Raw genomic sequence first — 21,023 nt, 5'->3', positions numbered from 1 at the left:
CCTTACACAGCTTAATACTAGAAGACAAGCCCTGAAAATTAGTATATCACTGTCTTGTTTGGTTTAAATTTAGTTCACCTTTCCATTTCCCACACCACAAGAGTCCTCCACATCGTTTATTGTGATTGCATTTGGTGATTCTTCAACCCAACAGAAGCAAGATGATGAACTGCCTGCTGGGCACAGCCTTCCCTAGAAAATACTGGCTAAGCTGAAACCAATTTTCTGAGCCTTGGATGAGATGTGAACATCACAGCCCTCAACTGGGCAAAGCCCATCTGATTTAGCATCCAGGCTCTGAAATTTCAAGAAGGCTTTCTTCAATTAAACCAGTTCTGAATATTTATTTTCGCACAGGAGCTGTAATCCGCGCAAATTCTTTTAATGGCCTTCAAAGCAAACCAGTTTCTCAAAAGATGAAGATTACATTTTATTTAAGCATACTTTCAAACAATGCTTTATGCCCCAAGGATGAAGCTAGAGCCCAGCCTCAGCTCCCCATGGAAATGTTTTTCAATTAGTTACAATTTCAGAAAGAACACCCACTACCACTGCCAAAGCAATTCTTCTCCCAAGACAATTCCGCCCTTTATGACAGCTACCATTCCCTTTAAGCAACAGTTATTTTATATTGTTTTAAGAAACCACGACAAAGGACTTTAACAAGGAAAAGGATTTCCCCCTTAATTGAAAGTTATGTCATGCTGTTCTGCAGTTCAGCCTTACAGCAACATATCTCATGGTACCAAGTGTTTTCCAAGTCTTGGCAGAGCCCTATTTTGGGAAGTGCCATGGAGGAGGGACTGGAGGGGCTGTTAGAGGAAATCAGTCTTAAGTACCTGGCACAGCTGCACATAAGCACAGCCACTTACTCAAAATTTTCACAGACTTCAGTCAACAATGGTAAAACTTATTTAAAGTTAAAAGCCTCTAACAATGGATTAGTCACAAGCAATCTTTCATTTCGAGAGCGTCAGACTGCAAAAAACTTGTCTTCTAGTACTGCAATCTATAAGCAATTCATTCCATTAAAAAAAAAAAGAAAGAGCTGGCAGCATTAAAGCACTTACAAAGCGCTCCCCTTTCCTCACATCATGATTTTGCAAATGAATTTAATGATTTAAATGAGTAAGCGTGTTCTTGCTCAGGACAGAGAGAGCTACTACTCCAAATAAATTGCCTATATGATTCTAAACCAAGGATCCATTACAAACTTTTTAGAAGAGAAATCTCTTGGCAAACTCTGCTAGTTAGAAGCTGTATTCAGCCTGCACTGTAAGAATTTATATCCCTTTTCATTTCAAATTCTTTGGGTTTTGTGACCCTGGATAATCTCACCTGAAATAAGAAATGCCCCAACCCTTTCCGCAGATACAGGATACAATGTCCCTCTGTTTCACAAAGATCTCTTCCTTTTCAATTTATCATCTTAGAAATTTATTTATGGTGCCCAAGCAGTTCTTTAGAAAATGTTAGTATTATCAGGTGACATGCACACACATAACCTAAACTAGAACTCCATTTTCTCAGATTAATCTCCAGTTGCCCATAGGTGATAGGAAAGTTTCTATGACACAGCTGTGGTCTAACCCTTTATGGCTATTTTTTCCAGAATCATTTTGGCAGACTTAAAATGCCAGGACAATATTCTGGCTGACAAGCTGACTTTGAAGAGGACAATGTTATCTCTGCTCTTCAGTGTAGAAAACCTTACTGGAGATATTTAACCAGCAAAAGTCTACCTTGCTAGAAATGATTGAGCAAATCAGAAATAACACTTGCACAATGCACTATTTGAAAGTGAAACATTAAAATGCAGCAGTTCACAGACAAGGAGGGCCAAGTAAAAGATCTATCTCCAGATTTTAAGCATCTGATGCACTCCTGAACTCCTGAAGTTAAAACCACAGTATTCTTTGCATTACTGTTCCATCAACATGTTTGATTTGTTCAGTGGTAGCTTTAAAGAAGAAACAAAGAAAAGTACCTGCTAAACTTAAGGTGTTGAGGACAAACTGGGTGCCATAAAATATAGTAAAGCAGTGTTCTTCTCTGTGCCTTGCTCTGCAACGTTCAAAGTCCTTTGAATTCTTCCCTGGGCGAATTTCTTTTATTTCCATCAGATCCACTGAAAGGAAACAACAATCAGTCAGTACAACTGCAGAGCCTGAAACAGTAAGATTAATAACTCAAAGCATGCCCACACATATAAAATAGCTATATGTATAAACTTACAGGTTTGTATTGCACAAGAAATGCAAATTGCACCAGCTTGCAATCCAAGAATCCAAAAGTAAATATATTACTGACTAATAGACAATGCTAGGGAAGGATTAGAAGAAGAAGAAAAATAACTTGGCGTATTTTTATTATTTCACTATCACTGTCCATGGACAATGTGCACACACATATGGTCCTTTGGGTTACAGAAGATATGATTTCACAAACAGCATTAACTCTAAGAGAGATTTCCAATTGCCATGACAACTGTTCAAAGAAGAAGATACAGCTTCTACCTTACCCACCTAAAAGTTACAAATCATACCATAAGCAGCTAATCTTGTCACCTAGTGCAGTCACTGGCACTTGTAAGAAAAACATTTAAAGTAGGAATATAAACAGAAAATTGAGCTTAATAATTAAAAAGTTTGTGAGTTTTCTCATGGCCAATTCCAAAGATGTCTCTCTCTGTTATTTAACATAAACTGCTGTATCACTTTCAGCTTGCTGCTCTCTAGAGAACACAGGTACACATCGGAGCACAGCAGAACAGGAACACTGCACAGGCACACACTTTCCCAAGTCAGCTCCCTTTTTGTCAAACCTTTGTTACAAGGCCTGCACAACAGGAGCAAGACAGCACTGAAATAGAAATATGTGCACTCTCAAGATAAGATACTTATTAGAAAACTGAGGAAGTGGTTTTGTTCTGCCTGTGGACCAGACAAATAAACAGCTCTTCCCACTTGTGGACAGTCTTGTCTTACGAGCTACAGGATGAAGCGCGAAGAAAAACATTTCATGGCTGCTCTTGAAATGTGTTTATCAGACTTAGCAAGATCCAAGGAAAACAGCTGAGGGTTTCTGTCCATGCAATTAAGAATACCACAGCATAAAAACCCTGTTTTAAATGAGCACCTCATCAGTAACAGAAGACAGTTAATAACACAATGAAACAGCAACTGCTGCCAACAGAGGGTGAGCTGAACAATGGGTAAAGCTTCAGTTTGTTGTAATGCTGCATTTCTATGATGCCAACATGGGAAGGAGAGACAAGCAAGGAAGTTCATCAACAAAATCCTGATAATGAAACATTAACTCATCTTGGAAGCAAAGTATCCCAGGCCAAACTTTCTACCATACTCCTTTCTCTCAGTCATTAAACAACTTCTTTTGGGAAAACGAGACCTCAAAGGTTAACATGAACTAATCAGAGGACACAAACATCTTTCTTAAACTCTTTTCTCCAAGCATCTTTAGCCTCGAGGTAGAGTTTTCAATGTCTCAACCTTCATGTCTCAGCCACCCTCTCAAACCACATAAACATCTCCTAAGATCTGCATATTGGCCAAGGGCCTTAAATTTAGAGGCAAACTTCTAAGATAAATTCATGCTGCAGCTATAAATGACCACGAACCAAAAGCTCCTAACGATGACTGATCCTCTTACCATCCAGAGGCTCTCTTAGACCCCTAGTGAGGTATCCAAATTACCATCCTAAATGCCACCATCCGAAAAAGTTGATCTTAGCCCACCAACTCACCTTAATATCAGCAGAGAACACACTTTTAACTTCAAAGTGACTCCTTTCAGACTCCTATAAACCCCCACACATGAACACCACAACACGAAGCCCCCCTTGAAGTACAAACTACGAGCAGCGATAAAGCAGATTTCACAACCTGCACTGCTGTTGTCATTTCCAGGGGCTGTTACCTCACACTGACCTCTGAAATAATACAAAACTTACTCAATGCCTCCCCTCAGTTACACACACTCACTACAGTTCTCCTTGCCTTAAGGCCTTTCAACCCTGCCATGCCATTCTCCTGCATGAACGTGTGTGTATATACATTGAGGCACAAGGATTTTTGTGTGCACAGGCACATTATTGCTTCTCCAACTGGTCTCTGAAAAAGAGATCACTATGACCTAGTGGCTAAACATTCAGAAGACTAGAGGAATGGTTCAGCAAGAGAACAAAACACGGGGAAGAGGAGGAGAGAGAAATATTTACATAAAACCCACTCAAATTCAAAATTTTACATTCCTCTACTTTTCTGGCAACATATTAAATATATCCTATCGAAGTCTGGCAAGATAGCACTACATTTGCTTAAATAATAAATGAAGCAAAGATATAATATATATTACACTTGCAGAAAATGAATAGAAACTACCTGTATAACCTTAATTACATTTTATAGTGCCATTTAGCATGTATTATTCTATCTCATTGAAAGAAAAGCCAAGGCAGAAAATCGGAGAGAGAAAAGAGAAACATGCACATCAAGCATAAATTTTGGTCTCACACTGAGCTCCATGGTCTTCCCAGGTAGTCTGGAGTTACCTGGCCCCTTCCACATGATGCCCATGAACTCCAGTGGCTGATCCCAACTGAACCGAGAAAGGAACGGGCCAGGAAAAGCTACAACATGTTTCAGACTCAGATTAGTAAATCAACTGTACCAACTTAGCTGTTACACACTTACTGTGAACTTTTTATAGCACAATCTGTCACTGAACAAGTAAAATGTAACTTCATGCCTGTGCCAGAACTACAAGCACAGCACTTCAGACACTCTTATTTTGTGCTGCCTTCAAGCACTGAGCCTTCCTCCTCCTCCTCCTCAATGCCACGTGCAAATTGCAGACATACCCTGGCCTGGCTTCACAGACACATATTCCTGGGACCTGATACACCCAAAAAAAGCATAGACCTGAACATATGCAGCTTGCAGTGTCAGATCAAATCCGATACATTTGCAGGTGCAATTTCCACAAAAAAGTGAAAGAAGATGAATGCATTTCCCAAGGAAACCCAAACCAGAGTATGCCCTGTAGAGAAGTTGACTCGCATCCAGCCAGACATGGACACTCCCAACACATTCAGTCCCCAGCCAAATAGTTTGAAGAAGTCTAGTGCCACTCTAAACCCCACAACACTAATTTACATTTCATCCATTCCTTCATGTGGTTATTTCCCCAGGTTGAAAGGATCTCCTTGGCAGCCTCATCAGTCACTGATTTATTCTGACAACTCCCTCAAGCAGCTCTTTAACAAGACTGGACTCCAAGGCACCTTCAATTACCATCCTGTCTCAGGCTCTGATCTGGATGTCCAGTATTCCTGGCAGTTCAGAGCCTGAAGCTTCTGAACTTCAGCTCCTGCTGCTGTGTGTTGTTTGGCAAATCAGTTAATTCAATGGATCATTACCCTACTACATAGCTGCTTTCCAAAGACTGCACAGATTAATTGCTCAATGCCTTCCAGGGTACCTGCTGGAGCTCTTTTACTGCCATGAATTTCACAATAAACTTTTGATCTTCCACATCTCCACTGATCTCCACTCCAATAACCTGGCAGCAGTGATCACGTTTAGTCACACTCTCGGAGGTAGAAATTCCTGTTACATTTCCTTCAGTCACACTTAGAGGTAGAGGGTAAAACAGAACTTGGATTTCACTACAGCAGGTGCTGTGCAAGCTGAGCAGAAGACAAGACATAAGGTAAGCACAGGTAGAAAACTATGTGAAGAGGAGAACTGAAAAGAACATTATGCTATTGTACACAACACTGTGCTCATCCCAGATGGAGAGAACAAACCAGCACTGCTGTATTTAAAAGGAGAAGTTCTGCCTCTGTCTGCCGTGTGGTCACCCACTACCCACCTCTGGTTGGGAGAACAATCATTCAGCACCCAGATTAGGGAACAGCCCCTGCTGAAAACCAGTCAGTGCCAACAGCAGAGCACCTTCTGTGAGCTGCAAGTGCCCATGTAAATTCACTGCAGGAAGGCAAATTTGCACAGATCACCTTTGGCTGAGTCCGGTAATTTTAGGCTGGAAAGACAGGCAGACTTTATAAACGAGTAAGTCAAAAAACCTTAGAGACTGTCAACCTAGCAAGGTATCCTTGATAGCAAAGTCTTGATTAACAGTGTAAGAAGTTCACCCAAGTCTGCCATTATGGACTACAGAGTCCTCTAAGATAACACTCCTGATTCAAAGCCTAAATTCTCCAGGAGTCCTTCAGTGTCTGTGGCCACAAATGATGCTTGGATCAGAGCTCAGTAATGCACTTAATGAAGGAGAAGAAAAAGCCTACAGAAAGATTCAGAGGAGGCTTATGGACTCAGAAATCATTCTGTGAGCATTATTTCAGTAAGTCTCAAAAGGCTAAAGGGAAATTACTGGCAATGTTTCAGAGAAGAAAATAAGGGACTGTGATCACCCAGGTGCTGTGCACTGAGACATGGGATGGGCATTCTCTCTATGAATATATTTGCATTTTCATGTGTATGTATGCATAGCAACATTCCACACTGAAGAACCAGATTTCAGAATACTTTTCTTTTTCCCAACAATTTGCATTACAAAATATTCCAAAGAAGATTTCATTTTAGAAACTGCCCTCTTCAACACAGGCTATGTGCAAATGAGCATCCAGTGAATGAAAAACGCCTTTAGTATCCTTTGGCAAATGTACTTCACGGTGGTTAGTGAGGACAATGGCTCTGCTCTCACTTCTGCAGAATTTAAAATATTAACTACACAAGGTGTGTTTTAACAGCCTCCTTTATTCAGAGCAGCAATGGAACACGAATCTTGTGTGATTCTAGAGGAACAAGGTGAGGCTTCTCTCAGAACAAAGTCACAAGAAAGCAGAAAGCAGCACGGCAGTATAGATGTGGTAGGGAAAGTAATTCAGCTCATACAAAGATGTTTACTGAGACATTCAGTGGCTCAAGAAGTCATTACAGATAAGCCACAAAATGATCTGAAAACACAGTCACAAGGATGAAACAGTGTGGTGCACCTTGAGAAAGCACCCGTGAGTACCTTTCCAAGGGTCCTCTGGGGATTTAGCTTTAGAGAAGTGCACCTTTTAAACCCCCAGGGTTTTATGTAATTAGGTCACACAGAGCTGTCACATACAGCAACAACAAATTACCATTACATTTATAACTTCTCATTGGATTGCTCAGCAGAGCAACATGTTACAGTCCTTCCCAGTTTGAACTCTGAATTCAAGAGGCCGTACATCTCAAACGGTTACTGGTTTCATATTGAAAATTAGAAGGCACCTCCACAAATGACATAAGAATAAGGTACAATTTACATATATGCCCATAAAAGTTTACATTCTGCTCTATGCAACAAAACCAAACCAAACCATTGCTGTGTCAACCTGACTTTGGGGAAAGCGTACTGGAGTACCTCCATCTCACACTCACTTTGACCAGCCACTGCAGGGGTATCAGGCCTGTGAAGTTCATTCCATCCCCGTTTTGCTGGTTGGCCATGACAGGAAGTCTGGTTGTTGTAAGTGAGCATTAGACATTGCAGAACTGAGCTGCTAAAGGGAACAAATTATTTGAAAAAGAGCTACAAGCTACACACACTCATTTTTTCATTTGACCGCAGAAACCAAGTTCTAAATATTCATCTGAAGACTTACAATGATTCCCTGGGTAACAACTGAAACACAGCAATTTCAAAACAGGGGGAAAAAGGTGAATTTTAATGTTCCTTTGTGAAGATAGTCTACAAAGAGCAAGAAGTGGATTCACTTTTCCAGTGACATACTGTTCTTTAAAAGTACTCAAAAGACAGAAAGCAAATGACAGAATAGAGACTTGGGTTTTTCAATTTATTACGCTAAGTCTGAAACAGTAAGGAAATTCAGACAGAAATTCTGGAAGCAGTAAGGAAAAATAAAAGTCACTACTAGAAAGCAGCAAGATCAAGTCTAACATTCAAGCCAAATGAAGCTCTCATTTCACACTCCTCGGCAGAATATGTAGATACTCATCACTTCTCCCAGAGAGGTACTGACCTGTAAATGTTTATACCATCTTCTCCAATGGGAAAAAATTCAGTTTTCCACCACAGAGGAAATTTACATTGGCATTAACAATTCAACTGATTAAAGGATTAGCTGCTTAATGTATGGGGGGAAAAAATCTATGTTTGAGACCGTAAGCCAAAAGTCTCTTAGGCGTTAGTTTTTTAAAGTTTCCCAATGCATCTGACAGCCAAAAGGATGCATGGAACCAAAACTTGCTCTCCTTGGCAGGTCATTTTAGCAAAGATTTTAAAAGCAAAATTATCAAATTTTAATTTCATGGAAAAGATGCTGCAGGATAAAACACAAAATACAACAACAAAGATTAAAAAAAACCCAACTCTTGTTAGGAAGAACAGCACTGCCTGTGGCAACATACATAAGACTGCCATTACAGTAATTACAGATCCCTGCATTTCACCTCACCCTGTCAGTTGAATGTGACCTGATCTGGTCTTGTTATTTACATGATTATACTATAGATGCACTGTTTCTATAATGAGCTTTGATCATTAAATATCCAGGTGCAACATTTGGCAGAAACCAGTGATTTCTGGTTGGCAATGTAACACATCCTGAAAACAGGGGGCAATCTTGCAGATCGAGAAAAAAAAATGAGCAACTCCCACAGGTACTAATTCTACTTATAATGTGAATTTACTGAGTTAGTTCTTTGCTTCCATTCATTCTCTTTTTTAACATACCTGTGAAACACGAAAATTCAACTTGGTTTTATGAGAGTTTTTTAAATATCATGCTCTAGAGGACAAATTCTGTACAATCTCCACTTCTTAGCAGGAAGAAAATCTCAAGTGAACTTAACAACCTATCTCTTCCCTTTTCTCTTTCAACCTTACCTGTAACCTGAAAACTTGGTCTACATATAGAAAAAGCAGTTTAACAGTTCATGTATTATATAACTTTTACTAAACATGGCCCTCTGATGTTTTAAACTTACTTCTTGTTTTGTGCTTGCACAACTAAATCATCACTAGATATTTTTATTCTTGAGTCTTTTGCAATAAATAAAGAACATAAAAAAATAGGTGATCTTTCTTTTCTAAATATTAAGGGAATAAAATATGATTGATTATATCATTTTACAAAAGCAGGTCTCCTCTTTGTGTGGCAAAAAAAAAAAAAAAAGAAATTCCTAGGTCATCAAAACAAGAGAAATCATCTTATGTCCTCAAACAGAATCTTCCTTGAAATGAGCATGCTTGTATTGCAGAGAATCACACACTTGCACATTCATGGAAGGCACCACAGATTTCTCTGAGTATAAACTCTCCTGGCTGTGAATCATCCCTTCACTCACAGATTCATGGAAGAATATGCAGAAACTCACATATTTTCCAGTGACTAATCAAATTCTACTTACCACTAACTTTCCCTTAATAATTGTCCTTAAAGCACTTTGCATCTGATAAAGAAGGAAATATCCATTACAGATCAGCTTCCTGGAGATTTACACCTTGCCACCTATTTGCTTAAATACCATAACCTCTTATGCCCTACTTTATTCACGTGCATATAAATGCATATACCACGACACAAGGAAATTTGGGAGCCCTTATTTGGTACTACCGGAATGTCCTCTTGGTCACCAAGCCCCAGGTGCCAGTCACACAGACTCTTAGCAGAGTCCTGGCCAGCTCTTCTCACCCTTGGCCACCTTTTCCTTCCCCTTTGCCTTTCACTGCTGTCCAGCAGCTCCCTCCACTGCCATCCCCGCTATGACAGAACATACAAAACAATAGGAAAAAAATTTAAGAAACAACAAACAAACCCCACACAGCTCCTCAAGGGAAAGACATCTGTCATCAGAAGTTAAACCAATCTTTTGGCACTCATGACTTAGGGAACCTGGGATCAACAGTCCTGAGATTCCACAAGCAATCTCATAGTAAACCTTAGGGTATCTTTAACAGTTTAAGATAAGGATAATGCAGGACACAAAGAAATGCCAATAAGTAAAAGGCAGAAGAAAATGCTCCGACATTTTGTAGCCAGCACCTACCAGGATTTCCCTCAGTGACCTTAAGAGCTACAAGGGCATCTAAAATGTCTCCATGCAGAGAACAACAGCGAGATGACTAAAAGAAGCCCAAGCATGGGCGAGCACAGGCACATCTAGCTCAGAGCTGCTTCCTTCAGCTATTTGCATAGCTCTCTGCAGGCCTCCCTAAGGAAGCACATGGTGCTGGCATTCATTTTAATACACTACTGAGACCCTGCATTTCAAACACCCACGATGAAAACATTTTTCTAAGGTGCATTGCTCCCTCCTGTCCATTCAAGTTTCATGATGGGTTGTGTTGGAACCAAACAATGTAGGAAAGGCACAGATGAGGTGCTCTGGAGTCTCAGCAGGTGACTACAAGAGCAGAGGCACTAAAAACTTTGCTGGCCTCCACTACACCCAAAAAATACTGCAAGAGAGGTAGCTCCCCTCTTTCTGTTGCTAATCTTTTCCCTCTCATCACTTGATACACTCATAAAATGGAAAACATGGGCAAATTTTATTTAACTTTCCTTGAAAGGTGCTCATTTACCAGTCTCTCCTAACTTTGTTGGCTAACAAGAAAGGAAGACACCTCTCAGTCACTTAAACTTTCTCTGGGTCTACAAAGCATTACATTTTACAACAGCAGAGTCACAGTAAATCAAAAAAAATGCAGATTGTACAACAGGATCAGAGTTGTCTTACAAACAGCAACTACTACCTTCAGCAAGTCTCACTAACTTGGACAAGCTCAACAGCCACCTTGAGCTCAGGAAAACTGAAATGCCATCCAAGAACTCACTTGACTTGGTATTTCCCAAAAAAGGTCCTAAATAATGATTTCTATTCTGAAGCAGCAAATTGCCTGAGAAAATAGAAATATTAGTTCAGTTTCCTTGTATTTGAAGGTGGTTTTTTTCTTTTTGCAGTGAGAAGGGGTAAAGAATTACTCACTTGAATTTATAAGACATAATGACCAAAAACAGTTGTCACTCAGTAACTTAATGCAGAGAACACAAGAACCATCATATTCAAAGATGAAAACTTTAAGAACAAGGCTCAGGATAAAAGCATGTTAATCATATTTAAGCAGTGTTAGATACCTAAATAATAAGCCGCAGAAAATTCTTCATCTCCTTTGCAACAATTCAGAATATTCTCAGCAAATTACCAAACTCTTTTCAGCCAGAAGCTTCATTATGTTACCACAGGCTCATTAAATTAATATTTGACAAGTACATCCATTCACTATTAACTCCAAGTTCAGGTACACTTTGCAAATACTCACAGACACCTTCAATCTTGTCAGCTGTCTTGCTCCATGCAACCTGCCTGGTTTCCATTATGACTTGAATAGTCCTTCTTTCTGGGCTACTCTTTTTAAGACTGAATATTGTCATAACAGTTCCCAGCTCCAAAGTCCTTTTGATCTGGCTTTTCTCGTACTCCGGCAGCACTCCATAGTTTATACTCTTTCTGGGCATTTTTTCTTTTTAATCAAACTTTTATGGTTTTCAGTGTCCTGAAAAGAAAAAAAAATTGAGAAAATTCAATATTTAAAACAACATTTTCATTTCTTTAAAAATAACATTTGTGTAAGTTAGATACCCAATGGAGACTCTTGCCCATGCAAATGCAAGGCCAATATTTACAGCATCCTTGCTGTTCTCTCCAGAAAGGAAGTACAAACCCTCACTGCTAACACAGACTTACATCTCTAAAGTCTCCACATTAGGACAGGAAAAAAGCAGAAAAACAAAAACAACAACAAAAAACCCCTAACCAAATCAAACAAACAAACAAAGAAAAGGAAAGAAAGAAAACCTGCAGGAAATACCGAATTTAAGAATAAGTATTACAGACAAAGGAACAAAAAACAAAACACAGTGAACACAAACTACTGAAAAGAAAAAAACCAGAACCTGGATCATAACAAATAAAGCCTAAATATAACTAAAGAGCACATCAGAAACATGAAAAAAAAAAAAGTGTTCAAACTCGAGCAGAACTATGCTAAGAACCTCTCTTAAAGGAGCAACATTTGATTTCTCTGTAACATTTTCTGCCACATTTCCTAGACCTTCTCCTAACCCAAAAAATAATGTAAATACAATTATGCTGCACAAATTCCTATGGCAGTTTATTTCACTTACCAAACCTCCAACTTTTTTGACAGTATGACTGGTGGCCAAGGAAGGATTACTTTCTGGGATGGTTATAAAAGTAACTCCTGATTAGACAAGCAAAAACAGTACCTAGTGCAAGCATGAATAGAATCCTTTTTCATAGTACCTAGCAGGGTTTCTGTGTATCACTTACAAATTATAGATGCACATCAAATATAAAATGTAAGCATCACACAGCACATATTCTGTCCAAATGCACTTTTACCCCCTCAAAGCACTAAGCAGCAAGAATGCACCTCTGAAGCCTCCAAGTAGCAATATTGGGTTTTCCCCAGAAATTGGCAAGTGTCACTGGTAGGTCCAAAGGGATACTTCCTTAAACAAAGTTCCAACCCTGACTATATTTACCTTGATTTGATGACTTCAGGAGTCTCTGAAGACATCAAAAAATGTGCACTTTGATCCTACTTTGATTCTACCAAACTCCTTCCAAGCATCAGATCTGTTTTATTTGTTCTATACAGTGAGATACCTTTGTTCACAGACTCTCTAATTGACAAAAGAAACACTTAACAGAAATCACCATTCCTTTAGGAATTTCCTGATTGGTTTAGGGCATTTGCAGAATTATGTTCCATAAAAATCTCATTAGTTCTATGTAGGGTGGAATTTAAAACTTCTCATTCTTGAAACTGATACTACTCCAAGAAATACCTGGAAATCCATCTTGTCCTACGTACTGACAACCTAGATATTAACATAAGAAAAGGAGATATATGCAACAGATTTGAATCATACTCTTTCTACTTTTCCAGGATTACCTTTTTTATATTCCCAATGCTTTCTTCCAATAACCAAAACGCTGCCCCCAGGTGAACTGCAGCAGGTTTGCTCTTCTTGCATCAGTTTGCTGCCCGAAGAGACCTCTAAAATCTGAGAAGCCTCACAGGTTCTGCTGTCAGTGTAACTGTCTTCTTGATATTACATCAGGAAGAGCGAGGATGATTGAAGCCCAGCAATCCAATGACAAGATAGCACAAGAAATAATTATATCAGCTGGCATGAACTCTTGCACTATATTAGATTTTAAACCTGTATGAGAGCTATATGAGAATTTAAACCAGGTAACTGTCCTTTTGGGAGCTGTAGTGAGGGGAAAACATGAGTAAATACCAACACTGAAACAAATGTTGGCTACATCTGAAAAGTCTCAGTTTATGCACTTCTAAAACTTCATGGCTGTGTTTCTCCTACACAGTCTTCTTTTTCTTACCCACGTGATATTTGTGTGCACACACTTGGGACACCAAACAGCCAAAAGACAGATGTGTTCACAGCAGATCTTGCAAATATTACCAAGCTTCTGTGCTCTGGTCTCCCTCACGTCATTGCCTCAAACAGCTAATTACAAGCCTGATTACTCCTCGGTGAGATTATTTACAAACAGGGTGCTCTGGAACCTGCTCTTTCATCCATGAATATCATTTGCACACAAGTTGCAGGGGCTGCTGCCACACAGTTCCCAGCCATCCTCCTTAAGCTCATCCTTGAGCAGGGCAGGTTTAAAGAGCTCTGTGCACATGCAGCCACCAGGCACAGCATCTCCTGCGGTTCTCTCCCCCTCTCCTCAGTCCGCTCCTCTCCCTCACAGGCAGTTTCAGTTTCCGCGTTGATGGCTAATTCGACCATGGCACTTCTCGCTTCCCTTTCGTAACTTCTTCCAGCCCTCCTCCCCCTCACCCCGTGCACTGTCTCCTGACCTGCCCCTCGCTACGAGCGCCCTTTTCTGCTCCCTCTCATTAAAGCCACTAATCTGCCTTTCAACATCGCGTCACCAGCTGCTTTCAGTGCAACCTGACTTCGAAGTTGTCTGGGCGATCTTTCCAATCCCTTTTTAAATTCGACCACTTAAAAAAAAAAAATTTTTTTTTTTTTTTTGTAAACTAAGAGAGAAGCCACAACAGTCCCTTTATAGCTGCAGGGCGGCCTCTTCTGCACTGCCCCTCGTGAATCTGAAGTGCTCCACAGCAGGAATCATCTCACACCACGTTTTGCAAAACATTATACACATTATGTGGGGTTTTATACCAACAACGTTGTTATGATAATAAAAAAATGGAGTATTCTTTCCTTATAATACTGAAAATATATATATACTCCAATGCTACAACTCAGAGGGAGTGAACAATTTAAGTACCGTAAGCAACAGCAGATTTTTATGGTTTAGCCATAATGTAACTGATCCTTTCAGACTCCCTGGCACTAATCAGAGAATCATCTGAATTATCACAGGTTTGCACCTAACAAGACAGCCGTAGTCATCTTGTCTTGCTGCAATGACTGGTATTAACAAGAAATGAAAGGAGGGGAAAACAAAAAATTAAAGTAAAATCTTTCTACAGTGTCTGTTTTTCTGACAAATAAAAGAAAACCCATCTTCTCACTTTGGTCTTTTCAATAAGAATTGTAATAAACCAAATATGCTGCGATTTGGAACAAGGTTTAACCATTTTAGTAACACTTCGCTGCAATACCAAATATCTGAACTTTTAAATTAGCACAGTTTTTTAGGAGACTGTAGAGAAATATACATCAGCTCTGCCTTTTACACTACAAGGTGTCGCTGTGAAAGGAAACATGACTTAGAACAATAAGAAAAGGAGTTTCTAAGTACAGCTATTTAATAAAAGGCAATGCAGCAGGTTTTCTGAGAGATAAGTCCTTCAGTACAAAGGAACTGCCTTTCCAAAGTGGCTTCTTAAACAGTTTCCGCTGAATAGAATATACTGGACTTCCCCTTTTAAAGTAGCTCTTTCTTCCAAAACCAGAGAGAACAGTGGTTTTAGTTTAACTTGAATCCTAAGTCATAGGCCAAGTTTTTAACTTACTGTGAAATAATAGTGTAGCTGAGGATACCCACTTTGTCAGAAAAGATGGAAGGAATACTGCAATATTTGACCAACCTAAGTGATCACTTCTAGACTGTTCTGGTTACCTGCTCCAGTTTAAGAATAACATCACAGAGAGCTGCCTAAGAGTAAAGGAACTAACATAAGCCCTTGGCTTTAGACCTAACCTTTAAAACATGTCTTACCAACAGGTGCCCCTCACCTCCCTACACCCATGACTGCACAACTATTTGAATTAACAATATTTCTACCCATTCATGCAGCAGAATTTCATAATGACCCTCATCACCTGGATGCCTCTAGCCCAGCAGAGTGTGAATTACAAGATGCTGTGTGCAACAGAAGCTTTACTGCTCTTCTACTGCAAAGTTACTGAAGCCTAAAGTAGAAAGGTCCAGCACCACTTACAGGATTCAACAAGTGAGTTAATAATCACAGAAGCATGCCATAAGCTCTAGACACAGACACCAATCCATGACTCTTTCCCTTTGACTGTAGGAACTACAGGAGTTAAATTCTGAAGGTGTCCTGTACCATATGCAGAACTGGGACCACTTGTTATTGTTTATGTAAGAGCTGTTTTGACACTTTTTAGTTGAAAAGCCTGACTGATTTGGACTGAAGAGTCTAAAAGACTCACTGCAAGTAACCAAGTGAACATGGACATGAAAAAAACAAACTACTTAATCTATCCAAAAACCTGTATATTTAGTTTTACTTCATTACAGTACTTCAGACTTTCAGAAATAAACCCTTCTTATCTGAAGATCAGTCTACAGCTCCTAACTTTCTTTGCAATAACAGACAGCGAGGAATAACTGTAGTAAAGGCAAACTATAATTGTACAAGCTAGCAAAGAACATCTCAGATAAGCACTAATGAATCCATACTCTGTTGTAATTTCGCCAGTATGACAAAGCAGGTGCTTTCCAGGCACACAAGGTCATACAAAGTTTGACCACAGGTCAATTCCTAAGTTTCCCCATGTGCTCTGGGTACTGCAAAACTGTTGTTGCATCCAAGCTCTGCCTTTGGATGCGTTTAGGACACCTCCTAACCCGAGCAGGCAACACTACCAGTATGGATATCCACCAGCAACACCAGTGCAGCCCCACAGCACTGATAATTAATAATAATCAGTGTGCTGCTCTTGCGATGCAGCTGCCGCCCTGGGAGTCCTGCGGTCTGGCGATGAGCAGGGGAGGGGAACCGCAGCAAGACGGTGCCCACCTGCCCCGGCCCGGCTGGGCCCTCGCCCCGGCAGGGCTGTGCATGGCTGGGCTGCTGTCAGGGACACGCCACACTGAAGGTTTCCTTCCTTCTTCTTCCCCAGGCTGGGCTGCGGCGGAGAGCGGCCACACGCGAGGCGCCAGGCAGTGTCCTCTCCGAGCCCCTCGGGGAGCGCCCGCACTGCCCCGTCCCCTCCAGCCCAGGCACCCTCCGCCCCGCGGGACGACCCTCCCTGTCCCTTCTCCCCGCGGCACGTCCCTCCCTCGCCCCTCGCGGGCTGCCCGTCGCTCTCCCCGAGCCCGCACTCGCCCGCAGCCCCCGCCTCCCCCCGCCAGACCCTCCCTCACGCCCGGGCTCGCCGCCCCGCCCCAGCCCCGCGGCACCTGCAGCCGTCGGGGCCGCGGCCGCCGCTCAGCGCGGCGGGGAGAGCCCCTCCTGCGGCATCCCCCGGGGCCGCGCTCACCTGCGCGGCGGCGGCGGCAGCTCCGTGCGGCGGCGGGGCCGTGCCTGCGGCTGCCGCTGCCGGTGCCGCCGCTGGTCCCGCTGGTCCCGCGGCGCCTCTCGGGGCTCCACTTCTGCTTCTGCCGTCACCGGGAAGGGGCGGCGCCTCCTGACCCCGCGGCCACCCACAGGCGCGGGGCGGCCGAGGGCGCGGGGTCCGTCAGCGCGCCGGGGACCGGCCCTGCCCTCCCGTACCTTCTCCTGCCCTCCCGTACCTTCTCCTGCCCTCCCGTGCCCTCCCTGAGCGGCGAAGCCGGACTGGGACTCCTCGCCCCGTTCCTCCACCTCCCCCGCCCCCGGGGCTGGTGTCGGGGCGAGCCCTTTGCAGCCACTGCCCCTCAGCCGCCCCCTGATGCACAGGCTCTGGGTTAGACGCAGACACCGCTACCTGACGCTTTCCCTTTGACTGTAGGAACTGCAGGAGATAAACCTAGAAGGTGTCCTGTACCATATGCAGAACTGGGACCACTTGCTAAGCCTGCCCCTCCTGCCAGGTCGGGCTGTCCGGCTCTTAGAGTTGATGTTCTGAGCAGGAGGATTGAGCAGTACCTGGAGCTTAGGAAAAGGCTCTCAAACTTCACTGTCTTGCAGTTATGTTAACAAGTTAAAACTGACTCTCAAGGTCATCCACTGCAGTTGTATCACAGCCACCTCAGCTTACGAGCGGCAACGCTAAAAGTATTTCCCAGGTTGGGATTCAGAAGAGTAGTGATAGGACAGGCCACGCTGCCTGGAGGTCAAACCCTGGTACAGTCATTAAACTTGAGGTATCACTCTTGCCCTAGACCAATTTGGTAAAGCTGGGGTAAATTCCTACATCCACAGGCGGGATAACAAGGTCATCACAGGGAACAAGTCATGCCAGTTCAGAAGACACCAAAACAAATGCCTAGAAACCAAAGCTAGGGATGGTACAGCATTTGCAAGGAACAAGTTTCCCCGTGCAGGGGAAGCTCTTGGCTTTCTGCAAGGACCACTCCATGTTACAGCAGCCGTTCCCATATTCCAAATGCTAGTTCCCAAAAGCTGAAGTTAAATCTCATGGAGATAGCTCTTCATCTCCCCTCCTTCCACCACCGGTGGCTGGCACAAGGGAGTGAAAAGAACGTGTCTTTCAACAAGCTAACTCACTTTACTGAGAGGAAAAAAAAGTTTTCCATAATTTCAGTCAGCATTGAAAGTGGTTGAATAATAGCCAAAGTGTGTTTTTTACTAATTCTTTCACCCTACACATGCAGAAACTAGTGGAACAAAATGATACCTGGAATGAGGCAGCAACAGGTTCTTCACCAAGCACCACCAGCTTTACTGCCTAGCTACCTGTGAAGAGAAACGTCAATTGTGTCCAGCTGTATCGTAGGAGCAGTTTCAGAAACTCTTCCCAAAAACAAACTAACAAGTCAAAAGCACCAAAGGGATTCGAATAAGTATGACTTATCAAGACAGAAGTGAAGAAGGTATTCAGAATACGCTACCACAAAAAGGAAAAACTCTGAAAACCCAATACCTGCAAAAGGTGTGGATCATTTTAAATGCAAAACAAGAAGATGATCATTACAATCTCATCACTGTTCACAATTTCATGCCATCTTGCTAAAGACTCTTCACATTTTTCTAGATGCCAAACCTGGGAAAAGTTTCTCTCTTCATAACATGTGACTCAGTTACAAGTTCACAGTACAACATCTTACAGGAGCCATGATGGTAAAAGGATGAGAATAGCAGAATAAGTCTCAATCACATCACGGTTTCTCTCCTATACTTCATTTTTTGCTCTTCGTCTTTAAAGCCTTCAGTGTTTTATGATGAAGCTGCTTTTGAAATTATATGAACAGAGGCAGAATGCACGTGCCAAGAGGCCAACTTCCACAGCTGCAAAAGCTAATAGCCAAACATCTGTACACAGCACATACCACAGGGAGCTGAAGGGTGCAGGTGATCCTGGGTGTTATACAAGCAGGAGGTAACAGTAGTCTCTTATTCCGAGCTGTCAGATTCAGAAGTCACTTGGGTCCATTGATAATGAATCCAAGTTCCAGCAAACACCAGCCTCAGAAGCCCCTCCTGGTTCTGCTTCACTTGGCCAGGTACCAACAGCCTCCTCAGCAGTCATATGGCACAGCTTTGGCACAGGAACCACCCTTGAACAACCTGCAAGCCACACAGGCACGGAGTTGAACATCTGTATCATGCTCAGAGCTTTGCTGCCGAATTAAACACTGCTGCAAAGAATATGGGACTTGGGTCCACTAAAATCTACCAATTCCCAACATTCCTTGCACAACCTTGGACTTACCTGATAAAACTCTGTTAAAGCTGAAGAGTCATTAAACGGTCAGAGAAAGTACATATGTGGGAGAAAATCATAGCTGCAGTGGGGATCATAACACTGAATCCTGTAACAAATTCCCAGCCATATAGATGGAGTAAGGAATCCTCAAAACCAAATCAATAAAATAGTAACTCTTGGAAACACCAGCTGTTACTGAGCACATCCACTACACCAGATATAAGAGTACTCAGGCAGCCTCACAGTCACAAGAGAAGATCTGAGTTATTATCAGAATCAGCAACTCTGCCATCCAACTTTCAAACCTCAAAACTCCAGGCAGACAACAGAATTTCCTGTAAGGACAGTGGACCTCATAGTCACAGATAATTATCAGGTGACATCTTCAGTTCTCTTTTTGTAGCAAAAAATCCTGTATATGTATGCTGAGAAGAGATGTGGGGAAATTAGTTCTCCATCTGAGTTGAAGAATCTGGCCCCAGCAAAGCCTGTGTGTTTAAAGACGACAAGGTTAGCTACTAGAATAAAATCTTTCTTCCTTTTTTCTTTTTTTCTCTCCTTTTTTTCAGTTTGACTTTCTTTGTGTAATTTTAAAAGGCTTCTTGAATTGTTAAAAAATATAATCACAATTCATATTATAAGATCTGAAAGCGAGTTTTTCAGCTGGAAGTACATTTTTATGTTTGGGTCATAAGGCAGTTTATAGTGTTGACACTGACACTTTCTTAATCACAGCACCGGAAAGTTCAGCCCTGTCTTGTATGTGGTAATGAAGTGTTGATTGCTTCCCCTGAAGAATAAAGCAAGGCACAAAAGAGAATCACAGGACTGGCTAGGCTGTCAGTGGTTAAAATAAATAATGGTCACAAAACTCCTCACAGGACCCACCAAGAAAATACAGCTTTTGTGGAGAAGCTAAAAGTTGCATAGCTTTATCCCCTCAATTGTAAGAAATGTTAAAGAGTCATTAGGCAGGAGGAACAAGTATTTTAGAGACAACTGCTACATTCTGGAGGGAGGGGGCAAGGACGTCCCTCCCAGTGGCTGTTGTCACTGGCAGAGCAGTCCTGCACCACCCCAGCTCCTCGTGGCATTGCTTCCGCTACTCTGGGAAGCCTTGATCAGGTTTTAGTGATCACCTTTAATGCCTCAAAGGGCCTCTCTGATGTGAAGCTGATCTTTGAGAACATTGTCCAGATCAAATAATGAACTTCACATAGGACTCACCCTCAAACACTGTCATACTGTGTGACAGGTCCAACACTCCCAGCATATCTTCTCAGCATAACAGAGTTCAGGCTTCTTGAAAAGCGTGTTTCTTTTAGAAAGTGTTATGATGTATACTTGGCTCCATTCTTATCAGAGTTTCATTTTAATCTTGGTAAATTATTGTCACTTAATCATAATATTTAAAAGTAAATATCAACTTAAAGTAAACTATTCAAGTCACCAGCGGAAAAGCTGACATGAAGGAAGGGAGGTTGTACTCGTAAGTTGCTGGCCTGTTGCCTGCTGAAATGTTTGTGAAGCCTCAAATGTTCAGCTTCTCCCAGTCCAGTCACCCACTCCCTTGCTATTTGCAAGCACTGACTTCAAAAAAAATTCCAAGGAGTTCCTGCCCGCTGGCCTCATACACAAAATATAGTGCTATCCCTTACAACTTCTGTAACAATTTGCATCTGTAGATGTCACAACAATTTTTAAAAAAGAATGGAAATCATTATTTCCCATTTTCAAGGCGTCAGCCCCAGAGAATGAGGTTTGCCAAAAAACTTCCAGCAGTTACATGTCTTGGGCAGAACAGGGCTTCCATATTTTATACTTAATATCCTGACTTTGGAATGGCATTTTCTCATGACAAAGCTCAGTATGCTAGAAAAAAACTTTTCATTTG

The 21,023-nt window shown here is 41.8% G+C and overlaps 1 protein-coding gene across 1 annotated transcript in view; it reads right to left on the bottom strand.

The window, feature by feature from the left end:
* Positions 1-21,023, bottom strand: part of PLCG2 (phospholipase C gamma 2) — an 80,205-nt gene that overhangs the window by 37,544 nt on the left and 21,638 nt on the right. The window contains exons 9-12 of the mRNA XM_039380812.1: positions 18,347-18,990; positions 18,101-18,159; positions 11,362-11,595; positions 1,988-2,128 (exon numbers count right to left, since the gene is read on the bottom strand). Of these exons, the coding sequence (XP_039236746.1) occupies positions 1,988-2,128; positions 11,362-11,557 (337 nt within the window). The 5' untranslated portion in view covers positions 11,558-11,595; positions 18,101-18,159; positions 18,347-18,990. The remainder of the gene's footprint in view (positions 1-1,987; positions 2,129-11,361; positions 11,596-18,100; positions 18,160-18,346; positions 18,991-21,023) is intronic.

The sequence above is a fragment of the Pipra filicauda genome, unplaced genomic scaffold (genome assembly GCF_003945595.2).
Source record: "Pipra filicauda isolate LSUMZ 115617 unplaced genomic scaffold, ASM394559v2 scaffold203_size1373443_pilon, whole genome shotgun sequence".
Lineage (NCBI taxonomy): Eukaryota > Metazoa > Chordata > Aves > Passeriformes > Pipridae > Pipra > Pipra filicauda.
The sequence above is the reverse complement of the archived record's forward strand: the minus strand, read 5'-3'. Positions and strand labels throughout refer to the sequence as shown.